General features: G+C 40.8%; 1 protein-coding gene across 1 annotated transcript in view; it reads right to left on the bottom strand.

Annotated features, from left to right (window-relative positions):
* Positions 1 to 8,133: 8,133 nt before the first annotated feature.
* The window catches only part of PTPRN2 (protein tyrosine phosphatase receptor type N2), a 1,024,661-nt gene continuing 1,010,596 nt past the window's right edge, over positions 8,134 to 22,198 (bottom strand). Inside the window, exons 22-23 of the mRNA XM_019498778.2 lie at positions 19,821 to 19,894; positions 8,134 to 13,250 (exon numbers count right to left, since the gene is read on the bottom strand). Of these exons, the coding sequence (XP_019354323.2) occupies positions 13,179 to 13,250; positions 19,821 to 19,894 (146 nt within the window). The 3' untranslated portion in view covers positions 8,134 to 13,178. The remainder of the gene's footprint in view (positions 13,251 to 19,820; positions 19,895 to 22,198) is intronic.

Here is a 22,198-nt window from a genome sequence, read left to right as displayed (position 1 = left end):
CGCTGCCAGCTTCTCCAGGTGCCCCCCCAGACACAGGAGGCACCATTTGCCCATGATACCAACATTCAGGTAGTTGCTTTCGCTATGCAACGGGCATATGTGATCCCACCAAAACTTTGCTTTCTTTCATGTCCTTGCAATCAGTGTGGGTTGGCACATGTTCATAGCAGGACACACAATTTTGGGATCACGTTGATTCTAATAATGCCATTGCAATAATGCCATTGCTATTTACCAGCACTGGGGGACTCCCAGGATCATGATCATTAGCAAGTTGAAAGCCAGGTGCTTGCAGCTGGGTATAAACTAATGCAGGCCCAGGGCTGGGCCCAACAATCAGCTGATTGCTAGTCTCAACTCCAGGGCCCACACTAGAGCCAATTTGAGACTCTGGTGGGGTCCTAAGGTCTCAGCCCCAAAATGTCACTGAAGCCAGTTCCAGACTTCAACAAGGTCCTAGGGCTGAGACTGGCAATCAGTTGATTGTGGTCCCAGGCCCAGGACTGCACCAGGGCTGGTCCCAGATGCTTGTGGACCAAGATGCATCTCAGCTGCACAAAGTCATTTAAGGTCTCAGCATTCTGGGGCCTCCAGGATCCAGAAGAGGTTCCCCAATCCTGGGGTCCCCATGTCCTGGGGATGTAAGACAAATAAAGTGTGCAGCTGAGTTGCACACATGATTATGTTTAAAGGTCCAGGTACACTAGGTCCAGTCCATGGGACCCAGGTATTGGGACTCTCTCCTTGATCCTGGGGTTTCCATGGCTGAGATATATCAAGTATCTAGGTTACAGGCAGCTGTCAAGCTAACTTTGCCATGCAGCCATCATCCAGCTGCATGGCAGGGACCCCACCACACATTTAATTTAAGGTGCAATGGAACCCAGCCATAAAAAATATTAAGGTAGCGTAAGAGTTATGTTGTAACCATAATGGGCCAGAAAGTATGTGAGAGGCAAGGGTGATATCATTTATTGCACCAACTATGTAGTTTGGATACAGGTAGAGAGGATTTTGAATTTAAGACACTCAATGCACTGTCAGTATCCTAGAATCATAAAGAAGTAGGGCTGGAAGGGCTGTCCAGAGGTCATCTAGTCCAACCCCTGCCTGAGGAAGGTTCATTCCTATCCAAATACTCCTATTCAAATCCATTGTCTAATCTTTTAGCAAAACTACAGTCAACCCTGACACAAAATATCACATAACACAGGTAAAACAGGGGGACCATGGTGGCTGCTGTAAAGATTATTAATATATATATACTCAAGGGATCCCAGGAAGAGGGCCATGCTGCCCCTGCCTTCCCTCCCACTTCCACAGAGGAAGGTTAAAAGCCCCCAGTTTGTACCAATCTGACCATGGGTTAAAATTCAGAAGACTGCCTTGCAGTCAAAAGACAATTTAACTTTATTCCAACTATTTAGATGGTCCAATAAAAGATATCACCCCAAGACATCCTTGCCTCCCATAAAAATATTATATGTATTTGCTGGAATATCATTGCAACTGATTTCATGTTTTGTTGCACCATTAATTGGCTGAATGTGTGGCTGAGATACTATTTAAGACATGATTAATAAGTTAAGTGCATCTTAAGTGTAACATCTGCCAAGGGCCTGCAAGTTGCTGCTTGCCCTTGCTTTGCCATGCCCGTTGCACTGACTATGTAGCTCACAGGCTTCTTCATCCCATGGCATGAGGATGACTTTTCTAGGCCAGGCTGCAGCATGAGGCTTACCTGAACTTTCCTTTGCTGAAGGTTTCCTACATACTCCTCTGTGTGCTAAGATGTACAAAGCATGCTTGCAAAGGTGGTTAGTAGAAGAGCAGCATTTCAAACCAGGCTGGGAGCTTTATAGGAGCTCACGGCTGGTCACCATGAACCCTTTTTCACCAGAGTTCAACATTATGAGCCGTGCCATCACAGTTATGGGGGCAGGTGCATTACGGGATTGTTTTTGGAGGCTTGTTTGTACTGGTACAATTAACAGTGGCTACGTAGACATTGCATCAGTAGAAGTGTGTGGGTCCAGGACTTATGCTAGGAATATGGGCACAATTAAGGCAAGCATGTGACGATATGAGGCAAGTTTCACTAGGTAACCTTTGTAGTGTGATGCAGGCCTACTCACGTGGGTAAGCCACCAGTTTGGGATGGTTAATTTTGTTGTGGGCATCTGCAAAGCAAATGTGACAGGAGTAAGCTGTAAGTTGTAGCACAAAAGTACCATTTGCCCCTGTAGGGGCACAACTATGATTTTTTTTTGATAGAGGCAGAGCAATATCTTGACACACCTATCCCTCTGTGCACCTATCCCCCAGGAGACCTTCTGGGATGGTCATTTGACAAGCCAGAGCACTTGCCACCTCCTGCCCTGCGCTGTGCTATGCTCCTGGCAAACCTGTTACTTGAGCTTTCAAAGAAGTAATCACTGTCAGCTGACTATAGGCTCCTCAGAAATGTGATTATTATGAAAAAGAAGTCATGGAACTGCCAGTTACCAAAATAGAGCAATGCTGGTGAGACTCAGACTCGGCACAGACTGGTTGTAGTACATCCTGAGGTTCAAACTAACAAGCTCCCCACACCAGTCCTCTTTGACTGGCCCCCCCCCCCCCCGGCCATTCAAATTGCGTAGCCATGAAGGAATATTACAATGCCAGCATTTCCCCTCAAGGATACACAGTCCATCCAACCTCATTATAACGAACCCCCATGGGACTGGGAGGAAAGTTTATTAAAAGAGGGTGTTCGCTATAATAAGGTAAATCGATTTTCTGCAGCATAATGAAAAACAGCGGTCTCTGCTAGTAGATTTGTTAAAAGCAAGAGATGGTTATAAAGCAGGATGCATTATAACGTGGTTGTACTGTATTTGTATTTCTGCTCATTTAAACAAAAGCCATTAGTGATCAGAATTCAGCTCTGGCAAAGGTTTCATTTTTCTTCAGTGGGGCACAAGAACAGTGGTTTTATTTCCAGAGTCGCTGTTTTTCTCCAGAATTGATAGATCCACTTTGGCTATTATCTTGCATTGGCCAAATGACAACTGGTGGGAGACTCATCTGGCTTGCCCTTGCTCAGCCACATGCCACATTGTGACCGAATTCCTTGCACTGAGACAGAAATCATACCTTGGAGAAATAAAAAGTGAAATCAGTTGAAAAATTGCAGTTGATTTCCTGTGGAGCAAAAACAGAGGCTGTATTTGAAGCCAAGAGCTTTAGCACACTGCTGCTCTGTAGGTCCATGTGAAATCAAAGACTCAATACTACATTTTTGGCCACTTTTCCCTTATTTTTGCTCTTGTGCTGGAAAGCTACAGTGCCTCCTCTCCCACACACCACTGCCACAGGCTGGGCTATACACAATGGGGCTCAGTGCTACCCAGTACAAGTACTGTTTTCCAGGTGTGCTTCTCCAGTGCAGTCACAGCCTCTCATTTGGGCTCAGGAGACATTCAGGAACACTCACTGATTGCAATTGAAGGCACATTTCTGTCCTCGAATCCGAGTGACGGTTATTCAACCTGTGAGGCTGCTGCCACGTAGCTTCTTGCTGAAGCATACCACAGGATGTGTGCAAGTCCAAACCCAGCCCCCTCTCTCAGCATCTTTTTGGCAATGCAGCATCAACCAGAACTGCATCTTAGTGGTAATTATAGTCAGGATGAAAATCTTTCCCACCACAGAAAGCCATTGAGCCTACCATGCATGTAAAGACGAGGCGTGACTAACAATAGATTGATATTTCAAATAGGTCTAAGTTACTTACATTGCCCCATTACTGTAGCATCCACATGCTCCCTCTCTTTGAGGTACTTATTCTAATAATACTGCTGAGGTACCCAAGTGTTGTCATGCCCAATTTACTGCTGGGCAAATAGGGTTAGGTTTACACAGCACACTGCAGTGCCAGCTCCAAACAAGATGGCAGGTGTCGGTGCAATGGGTCCAGAGGTCTCAGACCACAAGAGCCACGTCCCCACAGTGCTCACCTGCGTTAACTAGCCCTGCTTCGCTGCTGACCCCCTGCTTCTGCTTTTAGAGCTAGCTCAGTTGAGGTAGCGCAGGTGTCTCTGTGTGAGCCTGCATTATGCTTTGTTGCCATACCCTGAGACGTGGGGCTCAAAGCCCAGCTCCTAAATGGTATTTGAGCATCTAACTTCCACAGACACTAGAGTGTGCACAGCTCAAACACCTTTGTGGAGCTGGTCCAAAGAGACTGATCCAAGTTCATACAAAAAACAAAAAAGGTACAATGGAGATCACCCAAATCCCTGGCTTTCCTGAGCCCTGAACACTTTTCCCCTTGGTCTCTACTCCATGATTTGGTATGTGACCTGCTTATGGGCATGAGCAAGCTGGTGCTTACACAGTGGGCCAAACAAAATGAATATATCATGCAAGTCCTCTGAAGCTAAGAGGATTACACTGGGGTGAATTTGACTCCCTGCATGAACTGCCCAAGTCTGGGCATGAAACTAAGCCTGTTCTTAAGGGAACAAGTGGCGCATTAGCTCAGCCTGAAGCACAAACCCATCATGTCTTCTCAGCCCTAATGTACTGTTCCATCCCCAGTGCTAAATAGAAATAGGCTTTTGGCTTGATGAATGCATTGTACAACGCTCAAGTGCCTTGTTATTCTGCTTGAACTACAAAAGGCTCCAGCTCTGAGGCCCTGAGTGAAAGCAGTACTACAAAACCTTCATAGATTCACTTGAACAGCTGGTTCAAATATGGCAGGCTTATTACTTCACGGCTCATACAATTAAATAATATAAGGCTTCTGTATTATCACATGCTGTAACATGGCACAATTGAGCAATGGTAAACCTTAGCATATGTAGCAGTTCAAGATGCCAGCTAGATTACACTGGTGGCATACTAAGGACCACTGTACAAAGCAGGCAATACAGTACTGCTGAGATTTACACTTTACACATTGCTACATGAGGCTGAATCAGACTTTTTTTCAAGCCCTTCATTAAAGGTTTGAGGCCTACAGCCCTCCCCCACCCATCCCTCCTCTTCCTGTACATAAACTTATGTCAAAAAAATCCATTGCTTTCAGAAAAAAAACCAACCCTGATTTTTTTCAGCAGCTGAGGATCTAGGCAAGTGAGTTTGCCTATGTGAGGGGGAGGGATATAAAGCCAATGTAACAGTTAAGCTCATTAGGTTGTATACAGATAGCTTACAAGTTCGGCATGCATGAGCTAGAGCTCTCTCAAGCCTGCGGTGGAGAACAAAAATAAATATATAAATTTTATCTATACCTACATTATGCATATAAAATATCTAAATATGTATCTATATAGTTATAGACAAATAAAATATATTTATTTTTTTTGTCCTCCCTCCACTTGCTACCTCCACAAGAGACTTGAGAAAGCTCTAGCACAGATAGAGCTGCTAAATTACATCACAAGAAAAACAGCCTTAATGGTGCATCATCTTTGGTGCCAAGATGAAAGTCATCTTTCTGCACTGAGAAAGCTGAAGGTTAACATAGACAAGCACATAACCAAGCCTAAACAACATAAAACAAGCCCATTCTGGGAAAAATGGGAAAAAAATAGGTTTTGAATGTACTGTTCTGCATTTTACCTGCTTCTGGCTTGGTGAAGGTAAGCACCAAAATATTTTCATTACTTTTCCTCATAGGACAAGTAAAATACTAATAAACAATATGGGACTGTGAAAATTGCCATACAGGATCAGCCTCCTAGTCATCTAGTTTCTTTCTCTAATAATGGCTTATGCTTATTGGGAAGGTACTTCCTAGTCTCAGGAACTTGTTAGTTACTGTTTGCTGCAAGGGTTTAGTCTCTATGCCATTTATCTAGTGGAGGTGTGCTTGTTCCCATTATCTACCCAGACCCTTGCTATTCTTTTGGGATCAATTACATTTTGTGGCAAGCGGTTCTGCAGATCATGTGCTGTACAAGAAAGCATTTTCTTGCAGCATTTCTACAATTCAGTGCTATTTATTTCCTGTGTGTCCTGTCCCTCTATGAGAAGCATAAGTAGGAAAACCTAGCTTACCTTCTTCTGTACTGTTCATTTTTTTACCTCCACTGCTCCCCCCCGATTAATTTTTTTTTTACACTAAACAGGCCTAATCTTTGAATTCTCTCATCTTTCTCAAAAGTCTTTCCATGCTTCTGATCATATTCCTTACCTAATGCTGGCTCTCTCCTTCATCTGAAAAGGGGTTGAAGTACTCTGTCCTGAGCAGAGCAGCCTGTCTAAATTAAGATGGAGAATTTTCTATTGGATATTCCAAGGCAGACTTCTGCTGCTGTGCTAATAGAGCAAATGTCAAATCTAAGGGCACAGACAAAAGTGACAATTTTCACCCAATCTGCCCCCTGAAAGCCCTCTACATCCATGGCCAAACACAAGTGCACAGCTGCAGAGCACTTTAAAAGGGCCCATTCCCATAACAATCTGAACTCTCATTGCATGAGGGTTCAGATGAAGATGCTCCAAAACAGAGCACCTTCATTAACATCTTTCAGTGCAAGCCAGGAGCAGGGCTCTGCTGAAGCAGCTTAGCTCTGCTCCCGGTGCTGTCTTCAGAATGGGGGAGGTGTGTGGGGAAGGGAGCTGAGGGAGTTTGGTCTGGGGTTTTTCAGCTGGTGCTGGAGGATGGGGCAGGTGGATTGGAGGGCGGGGGCTGGGAGGGGGGAAGGGTGGGGCTAGGAGAGAGTGGCTCCAAATTGCAGCTGAATCCCCCAGCCCCCAGGATCCAACAGTGAACGTCTGTTGTGTCCAGGGGACTGCTGCAACTAAAAGCTCTTCCTGTGAAGCGCTATGAGTTACAGTCAGGAGCTCCATTTCTGTCTGCGCCTTAAGTCTCTAGCCACGTTCTATTTTACATCACAACAGCCTGAACCACGTGCACGTATGCACAGAAACAGACACGCAGGCCAGGTACAGACATTACACTTTTACTGGTGTAATCGAAACCCCATAACAGAAGTTCAGCACACAAAACCAGTCTATACCCATAAGAGAACAGAAATTCAGTGCACAGACTGGTTTAAAAATGGCAGAACCTGGTCTAAGATTCCCCCCACCCCTACAACCAAAGGTGAACGTGTGTTCTGTTCACTCCCCATCTAAACTACGCCACTTACAGAAAAACACCTAACTTGGATCGAGTTCACCTCAGGCTTTTTGAATGCCTGTACCTAGCTGTACATACACGCATTCTGCCTGCCCCCCACCCCCAATTGCCCCCTACATGACTAAGTTCTTCCCCATGCTGCATCCTCAGAACAGATTCAATACTGCCCAGGTATGTCAGAGTTTCCTTTATCACATATCCAGCTTACCCAGGAGAGTGGAGTGGCTATACAAAGAATTGGTGACCTGTTGGTCTTCAGGTTGCCCCATGCACCGCAGGCTAGAGTCCCTTCTCATTTACATTGCTGACAATCCACTGGGGTAGATTCTGCTCCACTCCTAAAATACATGGACTGTGCAGGTAAGGCATGCAGGGGAAACTAAGGCTGTGGGTTGTGAGACCAGCAGTGGCAGCCCAGAAGCAGGGGATAAGAAAATACCTTCCAACACCTGATGACACCCTCCAACCCCTTTCCTCCCAGCGATCACCATGCTTCTGCCCCAAATAACCCTGGGGTTCTGCCAAGTGGGATCGCTTTCCTGTGACAGGATCTAGGCTGCCCCCCCACCCCCTCCAACACACACACACACTTGTGCACCCCCAATCACCCTAGTGTAAAAATATAACAATGGTCTTTACAAAACCCAGTCTTTTTTTAACTCAGTGTTTTTGAGAAGGGGGAGCAGAAAATTACAATTCCATGCCACAATGTCATCTCTCTTGCCAGCTCTGCTTGCTTGATTTTTTCCAGCATCTCTCCTTTAGACATTTAGTTACTTAATGTAATTAGTAATTAAATTTAGTTACTAGTATATGAAGGCCACACATACTCATGTTGAAGGTGGCTACTTCATTTTGGTAGATTCAGTGTGGCTGTTAGGCAAATGCCACAGCAGTTTTGAGGTAGTAAAATATGAGTAGTTGGGATGTACTGAATGCAGTGCAACCATGGCTTACCCAGAGGTACCAAAAAAGCACCAGACTATATTGCAATATTCATAATACTCCACAGACAATGTGACTTTATTCACAAATGTGATTTTTACAGAGGTAGAACAAAATACTTTGTATAATCTTTTTTGTTTTAATTATATACATATAAAGAATCTAATAGAACTGAATGAACAAGAAAGAAACAAAACATCATTATGCCACCAAATACAGCACAAACAGCATGCATCAGAACATCTTCAAATGAGAGCTTGCTGGTGTATCTTTATTTTTATTTTAATGAAAATGAAGAGTAGTGGAAAAAGCATCATGCTCTGACTAGACTCAGTATGCCAAGGCTTTGTATTTTTTTGTTTTATATATATATATATATATATATATATATATATATATATATATATATATATATATATATATATATAAAAATAATTTTTTTTAATTTTTTTAATTTTTATTTTTTTTACAATAAACCAACATTATTTCTTTCTTTACACAATAGTGGGGAAAAACTTTTCACATGTCCAATGTTACTTTAACAGAAAAATATAATAATCAAATATACAAAGAGTACTCCCAGTTAAAAAGCAAAAAATCATAGAAACTGTACAATTTTAAAAAGTGAATTATCACAACTGCTTCCTAAGACTGTATCCTAAACAAATATGCAGGATGAAAATTAAGAGAGCTATTGTTCTGTAACAAAGCTAATCAAATCCTTGTTTTCTATTCCAATAAACAGTTTTCTTAAATGAATGCCTATTCCACTAATTATAAATGGGTTGGGTTTTATTAATGTTCTACTTGATTAATAAAGCACAGACTCACAAATTATAGGTAATATTGCTGTCATTTCCCTGGGGGATGTGCTAGGATTTTGTATGCGTGTATTTGAGAGAGTTAGAGTCAGGGTTATTGTGATGTGGATTTTTTTTCTTTTTCTTTTTAGCTTTTTCATAACAACTGCAAGTAGTGTGTGCCTTGTTTTGCTCCTGAACTAGATTTGTGAACTGGATGCTTTGCTAAAATTCAGCCTGGCCACGATCCAATTCAAAACTGTTAGATAAAGCTCATGGGAAATGTTAATTTCTATGAAATCAAAGGCAAAACTCCTCTTGACTTCAGTAGAGCCAGGGTTTCACTTTAAGCAGTGGGCTTTAGGCAACTATGTTTAGGCAACCAGTGGGAATGAAACTTTGGCTCTCAGAATCTTGCCATGTGGCAAGTCATAGCATTGTTACTTCAGTGTTGCTACTCCAGACTGCAGCATGTTTAGCACCTACAGCCTTTATGAAGATGTTTCCAGCCTAATGGTCTCTCTTTCTGTGGCATACCTGGAAAATGTAGGGGTGTTTAACATGCCCCAGCCCTCTCCCTAAATCTTAGCATTGATGAGTGGGCTTCTCTTAGTCCTTGGCTTAATTTCAATCTTTCTTCACTTTTCCTATTAGATTCTTGGCAATTAAAGTTTCAAATGAACAAATAGCATCTGTAAATTGGATTTTTTTTATTAAGGCAATGGCCAGTGTCATTATTAAATATTCACTGTTCATTCGTAAACTCCTACAAGTCAGATGCTAGCCCAAATTTCAATGTCGGACAATTGTTTTTTGCGATGATCTGGCTGCTTTACAAAATATTGAGACCAGAAGTTTATAGTATTCTATCTTCCCCTACGGCAGATGTTTTGTTGGAACAGGCCCAAGGTGAGCCCTTTCTTAAATGGAATCAAAATACGCACACCAAAGCCCTAGGCTACTAGATGTGCTGATGAATTGTGGCAGCAATGAAGTCTGGGCAAGAGGTGCAGTTGAGGTGTACGCATGTAGGAAAATGATTGCAAAGTTATTTGGATTAAGTGAACTGTTACCAAAGGCATAAGGAAGTACTCGGCCTGAAAAATAAGCGACGCTTCCCATTCTGAGATTCCAGATTGTATCAGGTAGTTTGGAATCTCCTTTGGAGTGGAAAGACATGACATTGCAATTTAACTCAATGGGAAAGAAACACACTTTTTGCTGGTATGTCCAGTCTCTATTATGACTATAGGAAATAGAATTCTTTTTGCCAAAGGTTTATGAGGATTAGTTGTCAACACTTCCTACACAAACTGAATTCCTTCGGATGGCTCTGAATAGGGAAAACCAGCAAATCTGACGACCTTTTAATGCTACGCAATGGTCTTTAGACAGCTAGAAGGTGAATCCTGCTTTCAAGGTCATAGTGACTTCCTGACTTTATGGAAAAATCCTACAATATTTATTAAAGATTAAACCAATAGGGTTTAAAATTCAGGTACTCTCAATCTAAACAATGCCTCTTTCTGTAGTTTAAGCCATCCTATACTATCAAATTAACAAAAAACTATATTCTGATCTACAAGCCTACAGAAATAGTACAATTCTGTGCTCAGTTTAGCATGCCCCAGCCCTCTCACTAGATCTCAGCAGTGATGAGTGGGCTTCTCTTAGCCCTTGGCTTAATTTCAATCTTTTTTCACTTTTCATAGGGATTTTCTATAAGTATGAGCTAGATAAACTCTTGAACATGAGGGCCAGTATTTTAGCTCAATATTTAGGTACTTCTGAATCAATAGGTGTCAACCATATGTTATTAACCTGAAACATGATTAAATATTTATGAAGGAATTGGCTTAAAAAAAAGTGGATTTTAGCATGTTAAACAAAAGTTGTAACGTTTTGGAAAAGGCTCATGTGGTGCTTTACAAAAGCTGGATGAACTGAGGACTGTTGACCTTATTTGTTGGGGGGGGGGTCAATGGGACAGTAAGAACTTTTGAGGCTATCGATAAATCGCAGTACAAGGACCTAAACCCCAAAGGTACTTGGCAGTCAGTACCAACAGAGTCCCTGCAGTATGAGGCCATTCTATTTGGCAATGGGAAGGTGACATACATGATGTACCAAGTCTGAATCGCTGGAAGGAGTATTTGGATGTAGCTACATGTGTTTTTAGAAAGCTGCTGCATGCTGTTTCCACAGTAAATCTAATTCAAACACTTGCAGATATTGTTCAAACAGATTTAATCTCCCCTGATCTGCAATTCTGTGTTAGCTGAAGTAATAAAAGAATCCTGTTAAACCTAAATTATCAAATGAAAAAGGCAATTTTCTCATTCATACCCCATTAGTTTTTTTAGTTATTGCTAGGAAAGCTCTAAAATGCTTATGCTATAAAATAAACATGTGGCTTAATGTACAGCATGTGTACTTAAGAGGATGATGGCATCTGCAGTAACTGCTTTGCACTGCCGTGGTAATGGGGTATACAAATTAAGCAAGAACATGTACCAAGAAGAGCATACAAAAATATATGTAAGAAGTAACACATCTGGTGCTTTTTGAAATAACTCTTTAATTGATAAGAAGAAATCACCAAATATCAATGCCTACAACACAAAATTAAGACATGGTAATTGATTCCAATAGGTGACTTTAGCCCTGTTCTAGCAAAACTCTGCCATGTTATTTTTAACTCTTCTTTGAATAGAAATCTATAAAAGACCTTAAAATTAAAACCACTGATATGTTTTGCAATGATGAAATCAAACTTTTAACCTGGCACATATTACAAGCATACAACATTTTCAGGTAATTTTAGAAAAAATATAAACTTAAACTAGACACAGGGGTAAAATTTTCAAAAGCACCTCAGTACTATTTCCAAAAGGGAATTAGACTGTTAAAAACCTAAACCTCATTCAAAGATACTCTTGGAAATAGGAGTCCATTTGAAAATTTTACCCGTAATTCTTGCATTCAAATAAGCAAAGTGTTATCCATCAGCAGTTTTCATTCCCTTTAAAAGAATGAATCAACCAAAAATATGGATGTGCTTAAGCAGCAATTACACACAAAACCATTTACAGACATATTTTAGCATCGCTGCGGCAGTAGGGGTAGGGATTTAGAACACAAGAATCTTGGACATTCTACCCCCACGTTTCTTCATCCCATAGTAATTGGCTAAAATATGTATCACTTTGAATGGGAGAAAAAACAGAAACATTGCAAAAAAAAAAATGGAACCAATGTCTGGATAGAGACAAACTCAACGTGAATCATACTGTGTAGATTGAAAACTGTTGCTTCAGCCACGAATGCCTTGGAGGCATTTACAGAAATATCTCTTCTGGCCTAAACAGACTGGCATAGCACTGGTTTAGAAGGAAAAAATAATGCAAAAATACAACGAAAAGAGCTTAAATGTCCTCCCCAGTAGTCCTGTAAAATCAACAAACTGTTTCTCTAAAAATTCGGAGCATTCACCGGGCTGCTAACAGGGGCCTATAACGCAGTTCTTGAGCTTAGGGCTTTTCCTCTCATTTTTGGTTAGGTCAATGGTGCACAATAAGAATTGCTTTGCTCTTTATAACTTGGGTTCCCATTAATGTGACCAACTTGTTCTCCTCGGATGCACTAACTGTGCAGGCCTATTTACTCAGTGCTAAGATTTTCTTCCATTCATTGCAAAATTGAAAAGTAAACAACAGTTAAGAAAACATTTGCTTGCCAAAGCCCAGCATGAAGAGGTGCCAGCTCTTTATACAGGAGGCTGGACTTGTGTTTACTAACACCCTCAGCATTGTTTCATGCTCTTGTTTGACACTGTGTGTGAATAATCACAATCCTTTTCAGGTCCCCTACCCTTCTGATTCAGTCTTTGAGAAGTTACAAAAAATAACAGAACACTGTTTTCTGAGACTATATTGACTGCACTAATTACCCACAATACTGTATATTTGCTATTAAGAACATGAATGTGTGCTTTCAAAGTGTGAAATTCAGAGCTCCGAGGATGTGAAACGATTTTGATAGAACGTTCTGTCACTTAATCCGAGGCTTCAATGTATCTTTTTTTTTTTTTAGTTTAAGAAAACAAAATACAGAATACACATTTTAACTGTTGAACTTTTACTGGCTAAAGAAATTTGTAAGGACCCTATTACTATGTGGTTACAATAGAAGATACACAGTTAATGTCAGGTCATGGTTTCCAACAACATTCACATGGACTGAGGATAAGGAAATGAGGGATGGATCTTCAGGGAACCTCAAGGAGACTGAATTGCTCATTGTGGAAGTGCCTTGAGTATTGCATTCACTTCCTCTGCAACCGCTGTCAATGCAAACTCAAACTGCTCCTGTGGAGAGAATAAATACACCCTCTGAATAATAAAACAGAACATTTCCAAGAAGCCTGCTGCCCTATTCTGCTGTTACACATCCTTAAGATGTTATTAAAGAAATATGAATATGCAGGACAAACTATCCATTCCAGTGGAAAAGAAAATAAATGTTGAGGGATTACTGATGCAATATGCTACATCTGACAGGACACTGCTACTCAGAACCACTGATAGGAAAAACAAGAAGTACTTGCTTTTATAGCTGGCTATTCACAGACAATGCCACATTTACAATTGCTTGGCCAAAAGGTCCAGGAACAGTTGACAAGTAGCTATTTCTATCCAATGCAGAGATTAAACTTGTCATCTGTGCATGACTGACACATGAGGCCAGGTCGCCTCTGGAAAATGTGTGTCTGTTGCTCCTTTAAAACAGCATTTCCATCTGACATCATGACACCAACTAGATTAAGTCTCACCACTCATATATCTATATCTATATATCTATAGATATATATATATATAGCGTGAGCTCTCTCTCTTTCTCTCTCTCTCTCTCTCTCTCTCTCTCTCTCTCTATATATATATATATAGAGAGAGAGAGAGAGAGCGCGCACTATATATATATCTATAGATATATAGATATCTATAGATATAGATATATGAGTGGTGAGACTTAATCTAGTTGGTGTCATGATGTCAGATGGAAATGCTGGTTTATATATATGAGAGAGAGAGAGAGAGAGAGAGAAACTATGATTACTGAAACTACTTTTTCTGCACCCTGTATCTGGCATAAATGACCAAATATCAGAGAATATTAGGTAACTTTCTGGTCATTTACAAACTACGCGTGTATTTGAAAGGATCTTTTCAGTGCTATTAAGTGTAAAAACTTAACTAACTAGCTGCTTCTGTATTGGCTGTTGTTGGAAACTTGCCTTCCAAGTATTAAAGGGTGCCTATACACGTGCTCTGATGCATTCTAATTAGAACAGTTTAGCATAGCCACAGCGTCATGTGTATAAGCCGCTGCACGTTTAAAAATAGCTGCTGGGGCACTTTTTAACTAAAGCTCATCGAATCAGTTTCAGTTAAAGTATCCCAAGCCCACATGAGGGCTTAATACACATGAAGCAGCCATGTTTTAATTGGAGAGGCTCTCCAGGAACTACTCTAATTAACCCCCCCCCCCCCCCCAAGCACATGTATAGGCACCCAATGTGAGCTAGTCTTGAGCGACTGCCTGAGAATACAAGCAAAAGTCTGCAGGTATGGTAAGTCTGCAGGCACAGGTATGTACACTTGCTTTATAAAAGCACATACCTGACATAGTCCTGCACTGTATAGTTTAATAGCTTATTTTACATTTTTGTATACAACTGTTTTTGTACCCATACACTTAGACAGGTGCCGGAAAAATGTCACAAAAACTGCACTATTTCAGGCCACGATCCTTAGAGTTACCTTGAGTATTGTTCTTTGGAAGGGACAACAGACTGGAAAGAAAGAGGGGAAGGCAAGAGAAAGAACACTGGAAGAACATGGAGACCAAATGGTCCAGGAGCTCAGGATACTGGGAAGGACTGAAGTGTCAAATATCAGTTGGAACCCTTAATGCCAATGGCTCCATTTACTAGCATGATGTCTGCCTCAAGGGATGAAGCAAGTCCCAAGAACACTATACATCTTTTAGTTTTACAGATGCGGTGGCCTGGGGTCACTGAATACAGTCAGCCACAGACACCTAAAGGTGAATACCAAACTAAGGCTATGTAACTGCTTCTTGTCTCCCATGATACTCCACCCCAGATGTACCTTGCAGCGCAAAGCAGAATGGAAGACCAGAAGGAGTCATAGATATGCAACTACTATTTCAGGCTCCCATCAAAATGTTGGTTTTACTTTCTCCAATTCATATGTTGACCTAATATGTTTCAAGGTGTCTTTAGATGAAACCCTCTTGTGTCAACATGAGGAGCATGACAGATACCATTCCTGGTTAGGAACAGAAAAGAGAAATCAGGATATGATCTCAGTCAGGTATCATGAGTGGCGTGATCATCTCAGCAACATCTTTAGCCAAACCAGCCCATCTTTGTCTGCTAATTTTGTAGCAAAAATCTGTCCTTTTCAGAGCGTGATGGTTCATCCTCACTAGTACCCTGTAAGTAGCTCTATACACACTGGAGGTGAGTGTTGTATTGGGGTTAAAGCAAAGCCTGGAACAGAAAGTGTCCATTCAAGAGAACCAGGCACAATGACCTGAAATGCCTGGCTAAATGCACAAGAATGGCAGAAAGGCAAGAGGGAAGCAAGAATGGTCATTCAGATGGTTGTGCCATTTCAGAATGAAGATAATGAGACCTGTACATGCCAGATATGTGCCACTCTGCATAAGAGAAGGATACCCACTGTACCCTAGAATATGAGTACAAAAGTAGGCTTGGAACCAAAACAGTCAGCCTCAGCTGGAAGTAAAAGCAGTTAGGTTACCAATAGGAGCTGCAGGTTAGAGCTGTCCTGAGATTGGCAATATGGGCACTGTGCTCACAGCTTTTTGACTGGAGCGTGTTGCTCTTGCACTAGCAATCAAACGCAAATCGTACAGCTGCTCCTCCTTGTTTGCCAGAGTACAGAGAACATAACAGCAGAATAGGCTGATCTGAGCAAGCATGGGGCTGACAGTAATCTAGCCAAGTTTCAGAGATGATCAGATATCTCTTCCGAGATGTAGGCAGTAAGCTGGAAGAGAGGAGGCTGCCGTCTCATAATTATACAGCCACCTAAAATGCTCTTTGTATAATTTTACCAGTTAAATAAGTTCAGGGCTTACAAGCTGAAGTTCTGGTTCCAGAGGTGCAAATACATTTAAGAACACAATTCAGCCATTTACAAATATGTCCTAAAAAGGTCATTGGTTCTTTGTGTGCAATGTCATAAAAATGAACGCCTGTCTAAACTAAAAAACAAAGCAAAGAAAGGTACAACTTCCTCTTCCAACCAACAAGAACAGGGCAAAACTTTATCATGAGCATCGTTCCACTGACTCTGTGCAAAAACGTTATTGTAAGAGAACCTCAGAAACAAGCTAATGTTAAAACCTAACTGTGCCATATATGGTCTCTGAAAGAGAGTTCAACGGAGCAACTCCATGTTATATCAGCTGAAGATCTGAATTGGAAGGCAAATCGTCTTACAAAACATATTCCTTAGAATCTAGGTTCACAGTCAACTCTAAAATATTCCATTGAAAAGGGTGGCACAGAAAGACACACGCACACGCACACACACACAAGGGGCTGGGTTTCTTTGGTATGGGGTGGTTTTTTACCACCTCTCCCTTCTGCATCCTGCCCCTCTAGCCTAGGACTTTGCTTAATAAGAGAAGTTGAAGCCACCTACTTTTGCCAGCCTCATACAGGTGCAACAGTATAACTGAGGATGGAGGAGAAGGGGCCTGGGGCAGGAGCCCCAGGCACCACTTTTGGGTGAGAATATGCTGCCACAATCAGCAAGACAGCAGCTAGAAGTGCCCCTGGCATGGAGCTGCCCTGTTACACCTCTGTATAGATGTGGTGTATTAGGCTATATTTATGTCTTCTCTTGAAGTGCAAAAAAAGTTATTATGGAGTGGTTGATTGTGTCACTTCCCCTGATGTCATCACTGAGCTTTATAAAGAGAAACACCACCTGATTACCACCTCACACATCTTTTTCCTACAACTAAATCTAGATTACATAAACTTTAATCTTAGCCATTTAAGGGGACCCAGTGAGTTGGGTAGACGTGTGTTATGGCTGAGTCCATTAGGGACTGGAGTAGAGAAGAACTTGAACATTCATTTCAAGCTGGACAGAAATTGTGCTACTTAGGTCTATCTTTTCTACAGAAGCAAAGTAAATCCTTGTGTTTAGAAAAAGACGACTCAGTATTTAGCTCCAATTCCCAATAAAACCTGCACAGAAAATCAATCCTGATTATGGATCGTGTATGAGGCACCAAAGATCTCTGACACAATAATACAGCTTTCAGGAAGAAAGACATAGTAGGGGGCAAAGAGAATGAAGTAAGAATTGTTCTGACCTCAGACAGTACATTTGCTCATTTTTTTCCTCTTTTAAATTACACCACATGCAGCAACTCTGTTTTATGATTCCCCCTCCAAAAACCCCCAGAACTCCTGTATTGTGCCTATCAAAAATGCAGACTGTAGTTAAAATTTCATTATCATTTGTTATATTTGGTGCTTTTGAATAAAAAATGATTGCTCCTAGCAGGCAAAATGTTGCTAACAAATTGTTCACATGGTTATTGAAAATATGGAGCGCTGCCTGCTGGAAACACAAGACATTGCTGAAGGAACCCAGTGTTTATTTTGCCTAGGGACTTCCTGTAATTGGCATTTCTAACCTGACTTTTAATCCATTGTTTTAAATTACTTGAAGAACCTAATATTCCTCATTTGTATTCAGTTGAGAAAGCACATGGGTTTCTTTAAATCCATCCAAAAAAATTCTCTAGGGACTGAACACTGCTAGCATGTAGGCAGATATTGGTAATTTGCAATACAATAGCTTGAATCAGTGATTTGGATGTTTTTGGAAAGATAGTGGTGATGATAGAAGGAAAGGGAAGAAAGAAGCAAAATCCTGAGTCAGTTTTTCCATTTTCAAATTACATCAGATTTATTTTATTTCTGAATTTTCTCCAAATAAATGTTTAGAAGGGGGAATGCGTCTCCTTCAATGACGTAGCTAAATTTGTTATCAAACCTAGAGTCCATTTTCTTATTCTTTAGTTAAGGAACTGTGTTTTATGTTGCTGGGTGCAATGAGCTATAATCTAGGTGACCTTAAAGTAGGGCAACAGCCAGGGTTAAACAAATATGCCATGCAAGGCAGGCAGGTGTGTGGACAGAAAGCATAAGAGTTTACACTTTCTCAAACACTAAATATTTGCTATACTGATTGCTGTAGTTCTCTTTTCATTTCAAAATCATTATCAAAGGAGACTTTGTGAAATCTTGCACCTTGCTTGCAGATAAAGATTGGCCAGCTTTGACTCTTATTATTATTTTCCCTCAGCTTCATGAAACGCTACCAACCCTCCCCCTCTCCCTCCCACCAGTTTTTCCAACTTAACTGGGGATTAAAAATGAAGGGAGGGATTGGGAGGACTCATTGCTTTCCTAAGAAAAGTTATGAAACCATGTCTACCCTGAAGTCGCTTTCACTTACCAAACATTTCAGATGGTCACATCACTACCTGTTTAACCAGGGCAGGCTGCCACATCATTATTCTGGTTGTCCACGTCACCTGCTCTAGGAATCCGAGACAACCACCCACCCTTTCCCCGATGTCTGACTACATAACCAGCAGACACCTGTTTATGTGGTCTCTCTCCCTGTCATAAATGAGATTCTTGAACATTACGCTGCAGCTCCTAACAACTGACGAGTGAGCATAACCTAAAATCTCTTCCCATCCTTCACTGGTGTTACAATAGCCAGAGCACAAAGATGAACTTGAACTTTGAGATGCATGTAAACAAATATTATTTGTTTTTAGAAATTCTTGACTGTGTTGACATGGGTGGCAAAATATACATTGTAGAAATTACCAAAAATATTATCCTCAGTAATTATATAATAACTTTTTTGCACATCAAGAAAGAGGCAAATATGCTGCTTACAGATGCACCCCCGCCCCCAGTGCTTTACTTTCAGCTCGGTGCACCCCCGTGCCAAGCACAGCATATGCCCAGAAGAGGCACTGCGTTAGTTTGACCTGGCTTGCTCAACATCCGTATAGACTGCACACTTCAGTGGGATTTTTTGGTGCTTTTATCTAATAGCTGATTGAAACAACTATTAGATAAAAGTGCCAAAAAGCCCTGCTGAAGCGCACAGTCTATACAGCTGCTGGGGAACTGGGTCAAACTAATGCTTTTCCTCTTCCGGTAAAACACTGTTTTTTTCTCCCCCTACATCTGCCAGCAGCCATAAGGCTTAACATACCACACCTTTAAGGAAGACAGACAAGGGAAGCGTGTGGTTTCACTTACCATATGTGCAATATATACAATTTCAGAAAGTACACTGTTATTTCTTTTTAAAGAAAGATACTTGACTTGGTTTCCTTCTGATCTAATTTCTATTAGCCTTTTTTTCCAGCAAAAAACCTGAATGCAACAGTTAAGTTCTTTAATTATTTGGAGGCTTTTGGTTTTAATAATGCACGCATCATTAACTGCAAATACTGTACGAAAATAATCCATCCTTGAGGATCAGAATGAGAACATTTTTTTAAGCATATGTTTTTTGTAGACTGTAGATTGTTGTCTTGACTGTCCTTCATATATGATAATCAAGATAGATATTGGAGATGTTGCAAGAAACACCATGCTAGTAGCCTAGATAAATCTTCAGCATAAATAAACTGCAGTTGGTAGAAGGCCAAACAGAGTAATCAGCTAGCGACCTGTGTTAAATTAGGTCATACCCTCTCGCTTCTGTCATGAAAACAACTACAGTCAAAGACCTTTAATGTATTTAAAATCCCAGTAGATTTATTGACAGTACCTTTGTCTGGACCATGCCTGGTCTCTGGTCCCTCAAGTGTTCCAGGGTAGCAGCAATATCAATCTCTTTAGCACCTGCAACAAACCACAAATTGGGCTGAGTTCACAGCAGAAGATAATCCATGCTGCATCTGTCAATCTCCTGCTATCAGGTTCCCTTTGGGCTCACAGTCCAATTGAAAATTATTATATCCACCCCTCAGCAGAATTGGCAGCCAGCTGCAATTTTTGTGTTCATATAGAAAAATAAGGGGAAGGAGCATCTTTGTTTAGCATCAATTCAACAAAAAACCTGAGAAAAACAAATCCTTAAGAAAGGCCTATATTAACAGCGTAGGGCATATCTGTTAGGAATTGAAAACTCATCTTGGTAGACTTGCAAGCTGCCCCAGTGCTAGCACCGCTTGTAATTAAGTTTCTGCAGAATCAGGGCCCTAAGCTTTTACCATTATTAATTCCAGGCGTTTAAAGAAGCATTCGCTGCAAATCAAACGCGATGCAGCCATTTTAAGCCTTCAAGGCCAATTGCAGTGAAGTTGGCACAGATATAAATAGCAGAGGCATCTCTCTCAAAACAGACTGTCTCAGAATTCAACAGCACCCTTTCAAGAATATTCACGCACAGAACACCAAGGAAAGGCAACGGACAACAGAGGGCTTAATGTGGTTTTATTTTGAAAAAAAGAAACAAAACTCTTAAAAAACAAATCCCCAAAGCTATCAGCAAATTGATTTGTAAAGACCTCCTTGAAAATGCACGTTTCTTAATCTGTATCAGCCATAGACTTTGGATCACACCATGGGCTTATAACTCAGAGAGTGCACAAGGGGAAAATCACCTAGGTTTCACATACTGCAGGAAGATTTATAAGGAAGCTATTTGAAGATAAAATGACAGGGTTTATTTTAAAGGCAAAACAGAAAGCTCTTGTCAATGAAGTGAAACAGAAGACACTTCTCAACTGCCTGAAGCACAATAAAATATCACACCTCAACCATAGCTGATGCATTGGGAATTTACATATGCACCCATCTTTGCTGCCCCAAACCATATAAACATTGGTTCTCAGACTCTGCCATTACTTGTAGAACAGAAGCACCTTTGCAACAAGACACATATTTCATTGTAGTGGTTTAAACATTTTTTAAAAAGAAATTAAATTTTAAAATTGACATTCTGCCTGTCCCTTCATGCTTGCTTAGTTTTATAGTTTTCAAAGTTTTATGATTACGTTCCTTTGGAACAGAGTTAATCCAAACTTACGTGCTTTTCAAAACCATATCCATATTTTTTTTTGGTTGAAGTGCTGGTAGTCACTATGCCTAGGAATATTGTACAGTAACGAACTGTGGGGAGGGAGGCTCAGGCACTACATAAAGGTCAGGCTGCCTTTGTTACCTTCCTTTGAAAATGTCAGCATCAGGCAAAAGTTGATTTTGAATATTTTCCCTTTTTTAATGAACTCCAACTTTTTCAAATCTCATAATCAACAGTCAGAAGAATCATAAAGTGCATTACATGAGGCATTTAGCTCTTTTCTTTTCATGGTGCACATCACAGAACCGACGTGGTGAGCACTTGCACTTACTGTTTTATCATCACGCAGGTGCTAGTGTGCACAACACTTGATAAGATTACCATGATTCAGCAAGATTCAGCACTTGATAAGATTACCCTGATTACTGTGATTCAGCACGTGCTTGATTTTGAGCATGTGAATAGTTCTTTTGGACTAGCAAGCCTAAGGTTCAAGGGTTTTGCTAAATCCTGGGATGATGTAAGGGCTTGGATCGTCAGACTTTTTAGGTAGGCTTCAGCATGTGCATCATTACTAAGCACAAAATAAGTTTACTGACTAAAGACAGAAGATAATGAGGTAGAATCAGACAGATCTCCCCTCACCCACCCCGATATATTCACTCACATTCTGGCTCTCAGACACACACCCAGCTTCTAGTCAAGCTTCTGTTCTAATAAGCAAGGGACGGAGAGCAGGGAGAGAGAGAGAGAGAGATTGTTTTATTACTTGCATTTTTTTAAAGGTTTGCATACTGCTCTGATAGAGCTACCTTGTGCCTAGAGACACTGATCAACTGAATATCATATTGTAAAGATAGGCAGCCATTTTGAAGGCAAAATATCTTGGAGCAAGAAAATTCACAGCAGAAGACAATGGCAAAGAGTAACATTAGTGTAATGTAGTATCTCCCATCATGACCAATCCTTCCCTCCACCAAGCACACTGCCACACATTTCACAGCTAGGTTCTTACTATGGCTAAAACAACTGAGGTTTAATAAAGAAATAACGAGATATATTTAAACTCTTCTGTGACAAGGACTTTTGCTATTAAAAACTATTAGGTGGTTGTTATCTAA

This window comes from Alligator mississippiensis, chromosome 5 (genome assembly GCF_030867095.1).
Source record: "Alligator mississippiensis isolate rAllMis1 chromosome 5, rAllMis1, whole genome shotgun sequence".
Classification (NCBI taxonomy): domain Eukaryota; kingdom Metazoa; phylum Chordata; order Crocodylia; family Alligatoridae; genus Alligator; species Alligator mississippiensis.
Note: the sequence above shows the minus strand (reverse complement) of the source record. Positions and strands in the feature narration are given on the sequence as shown.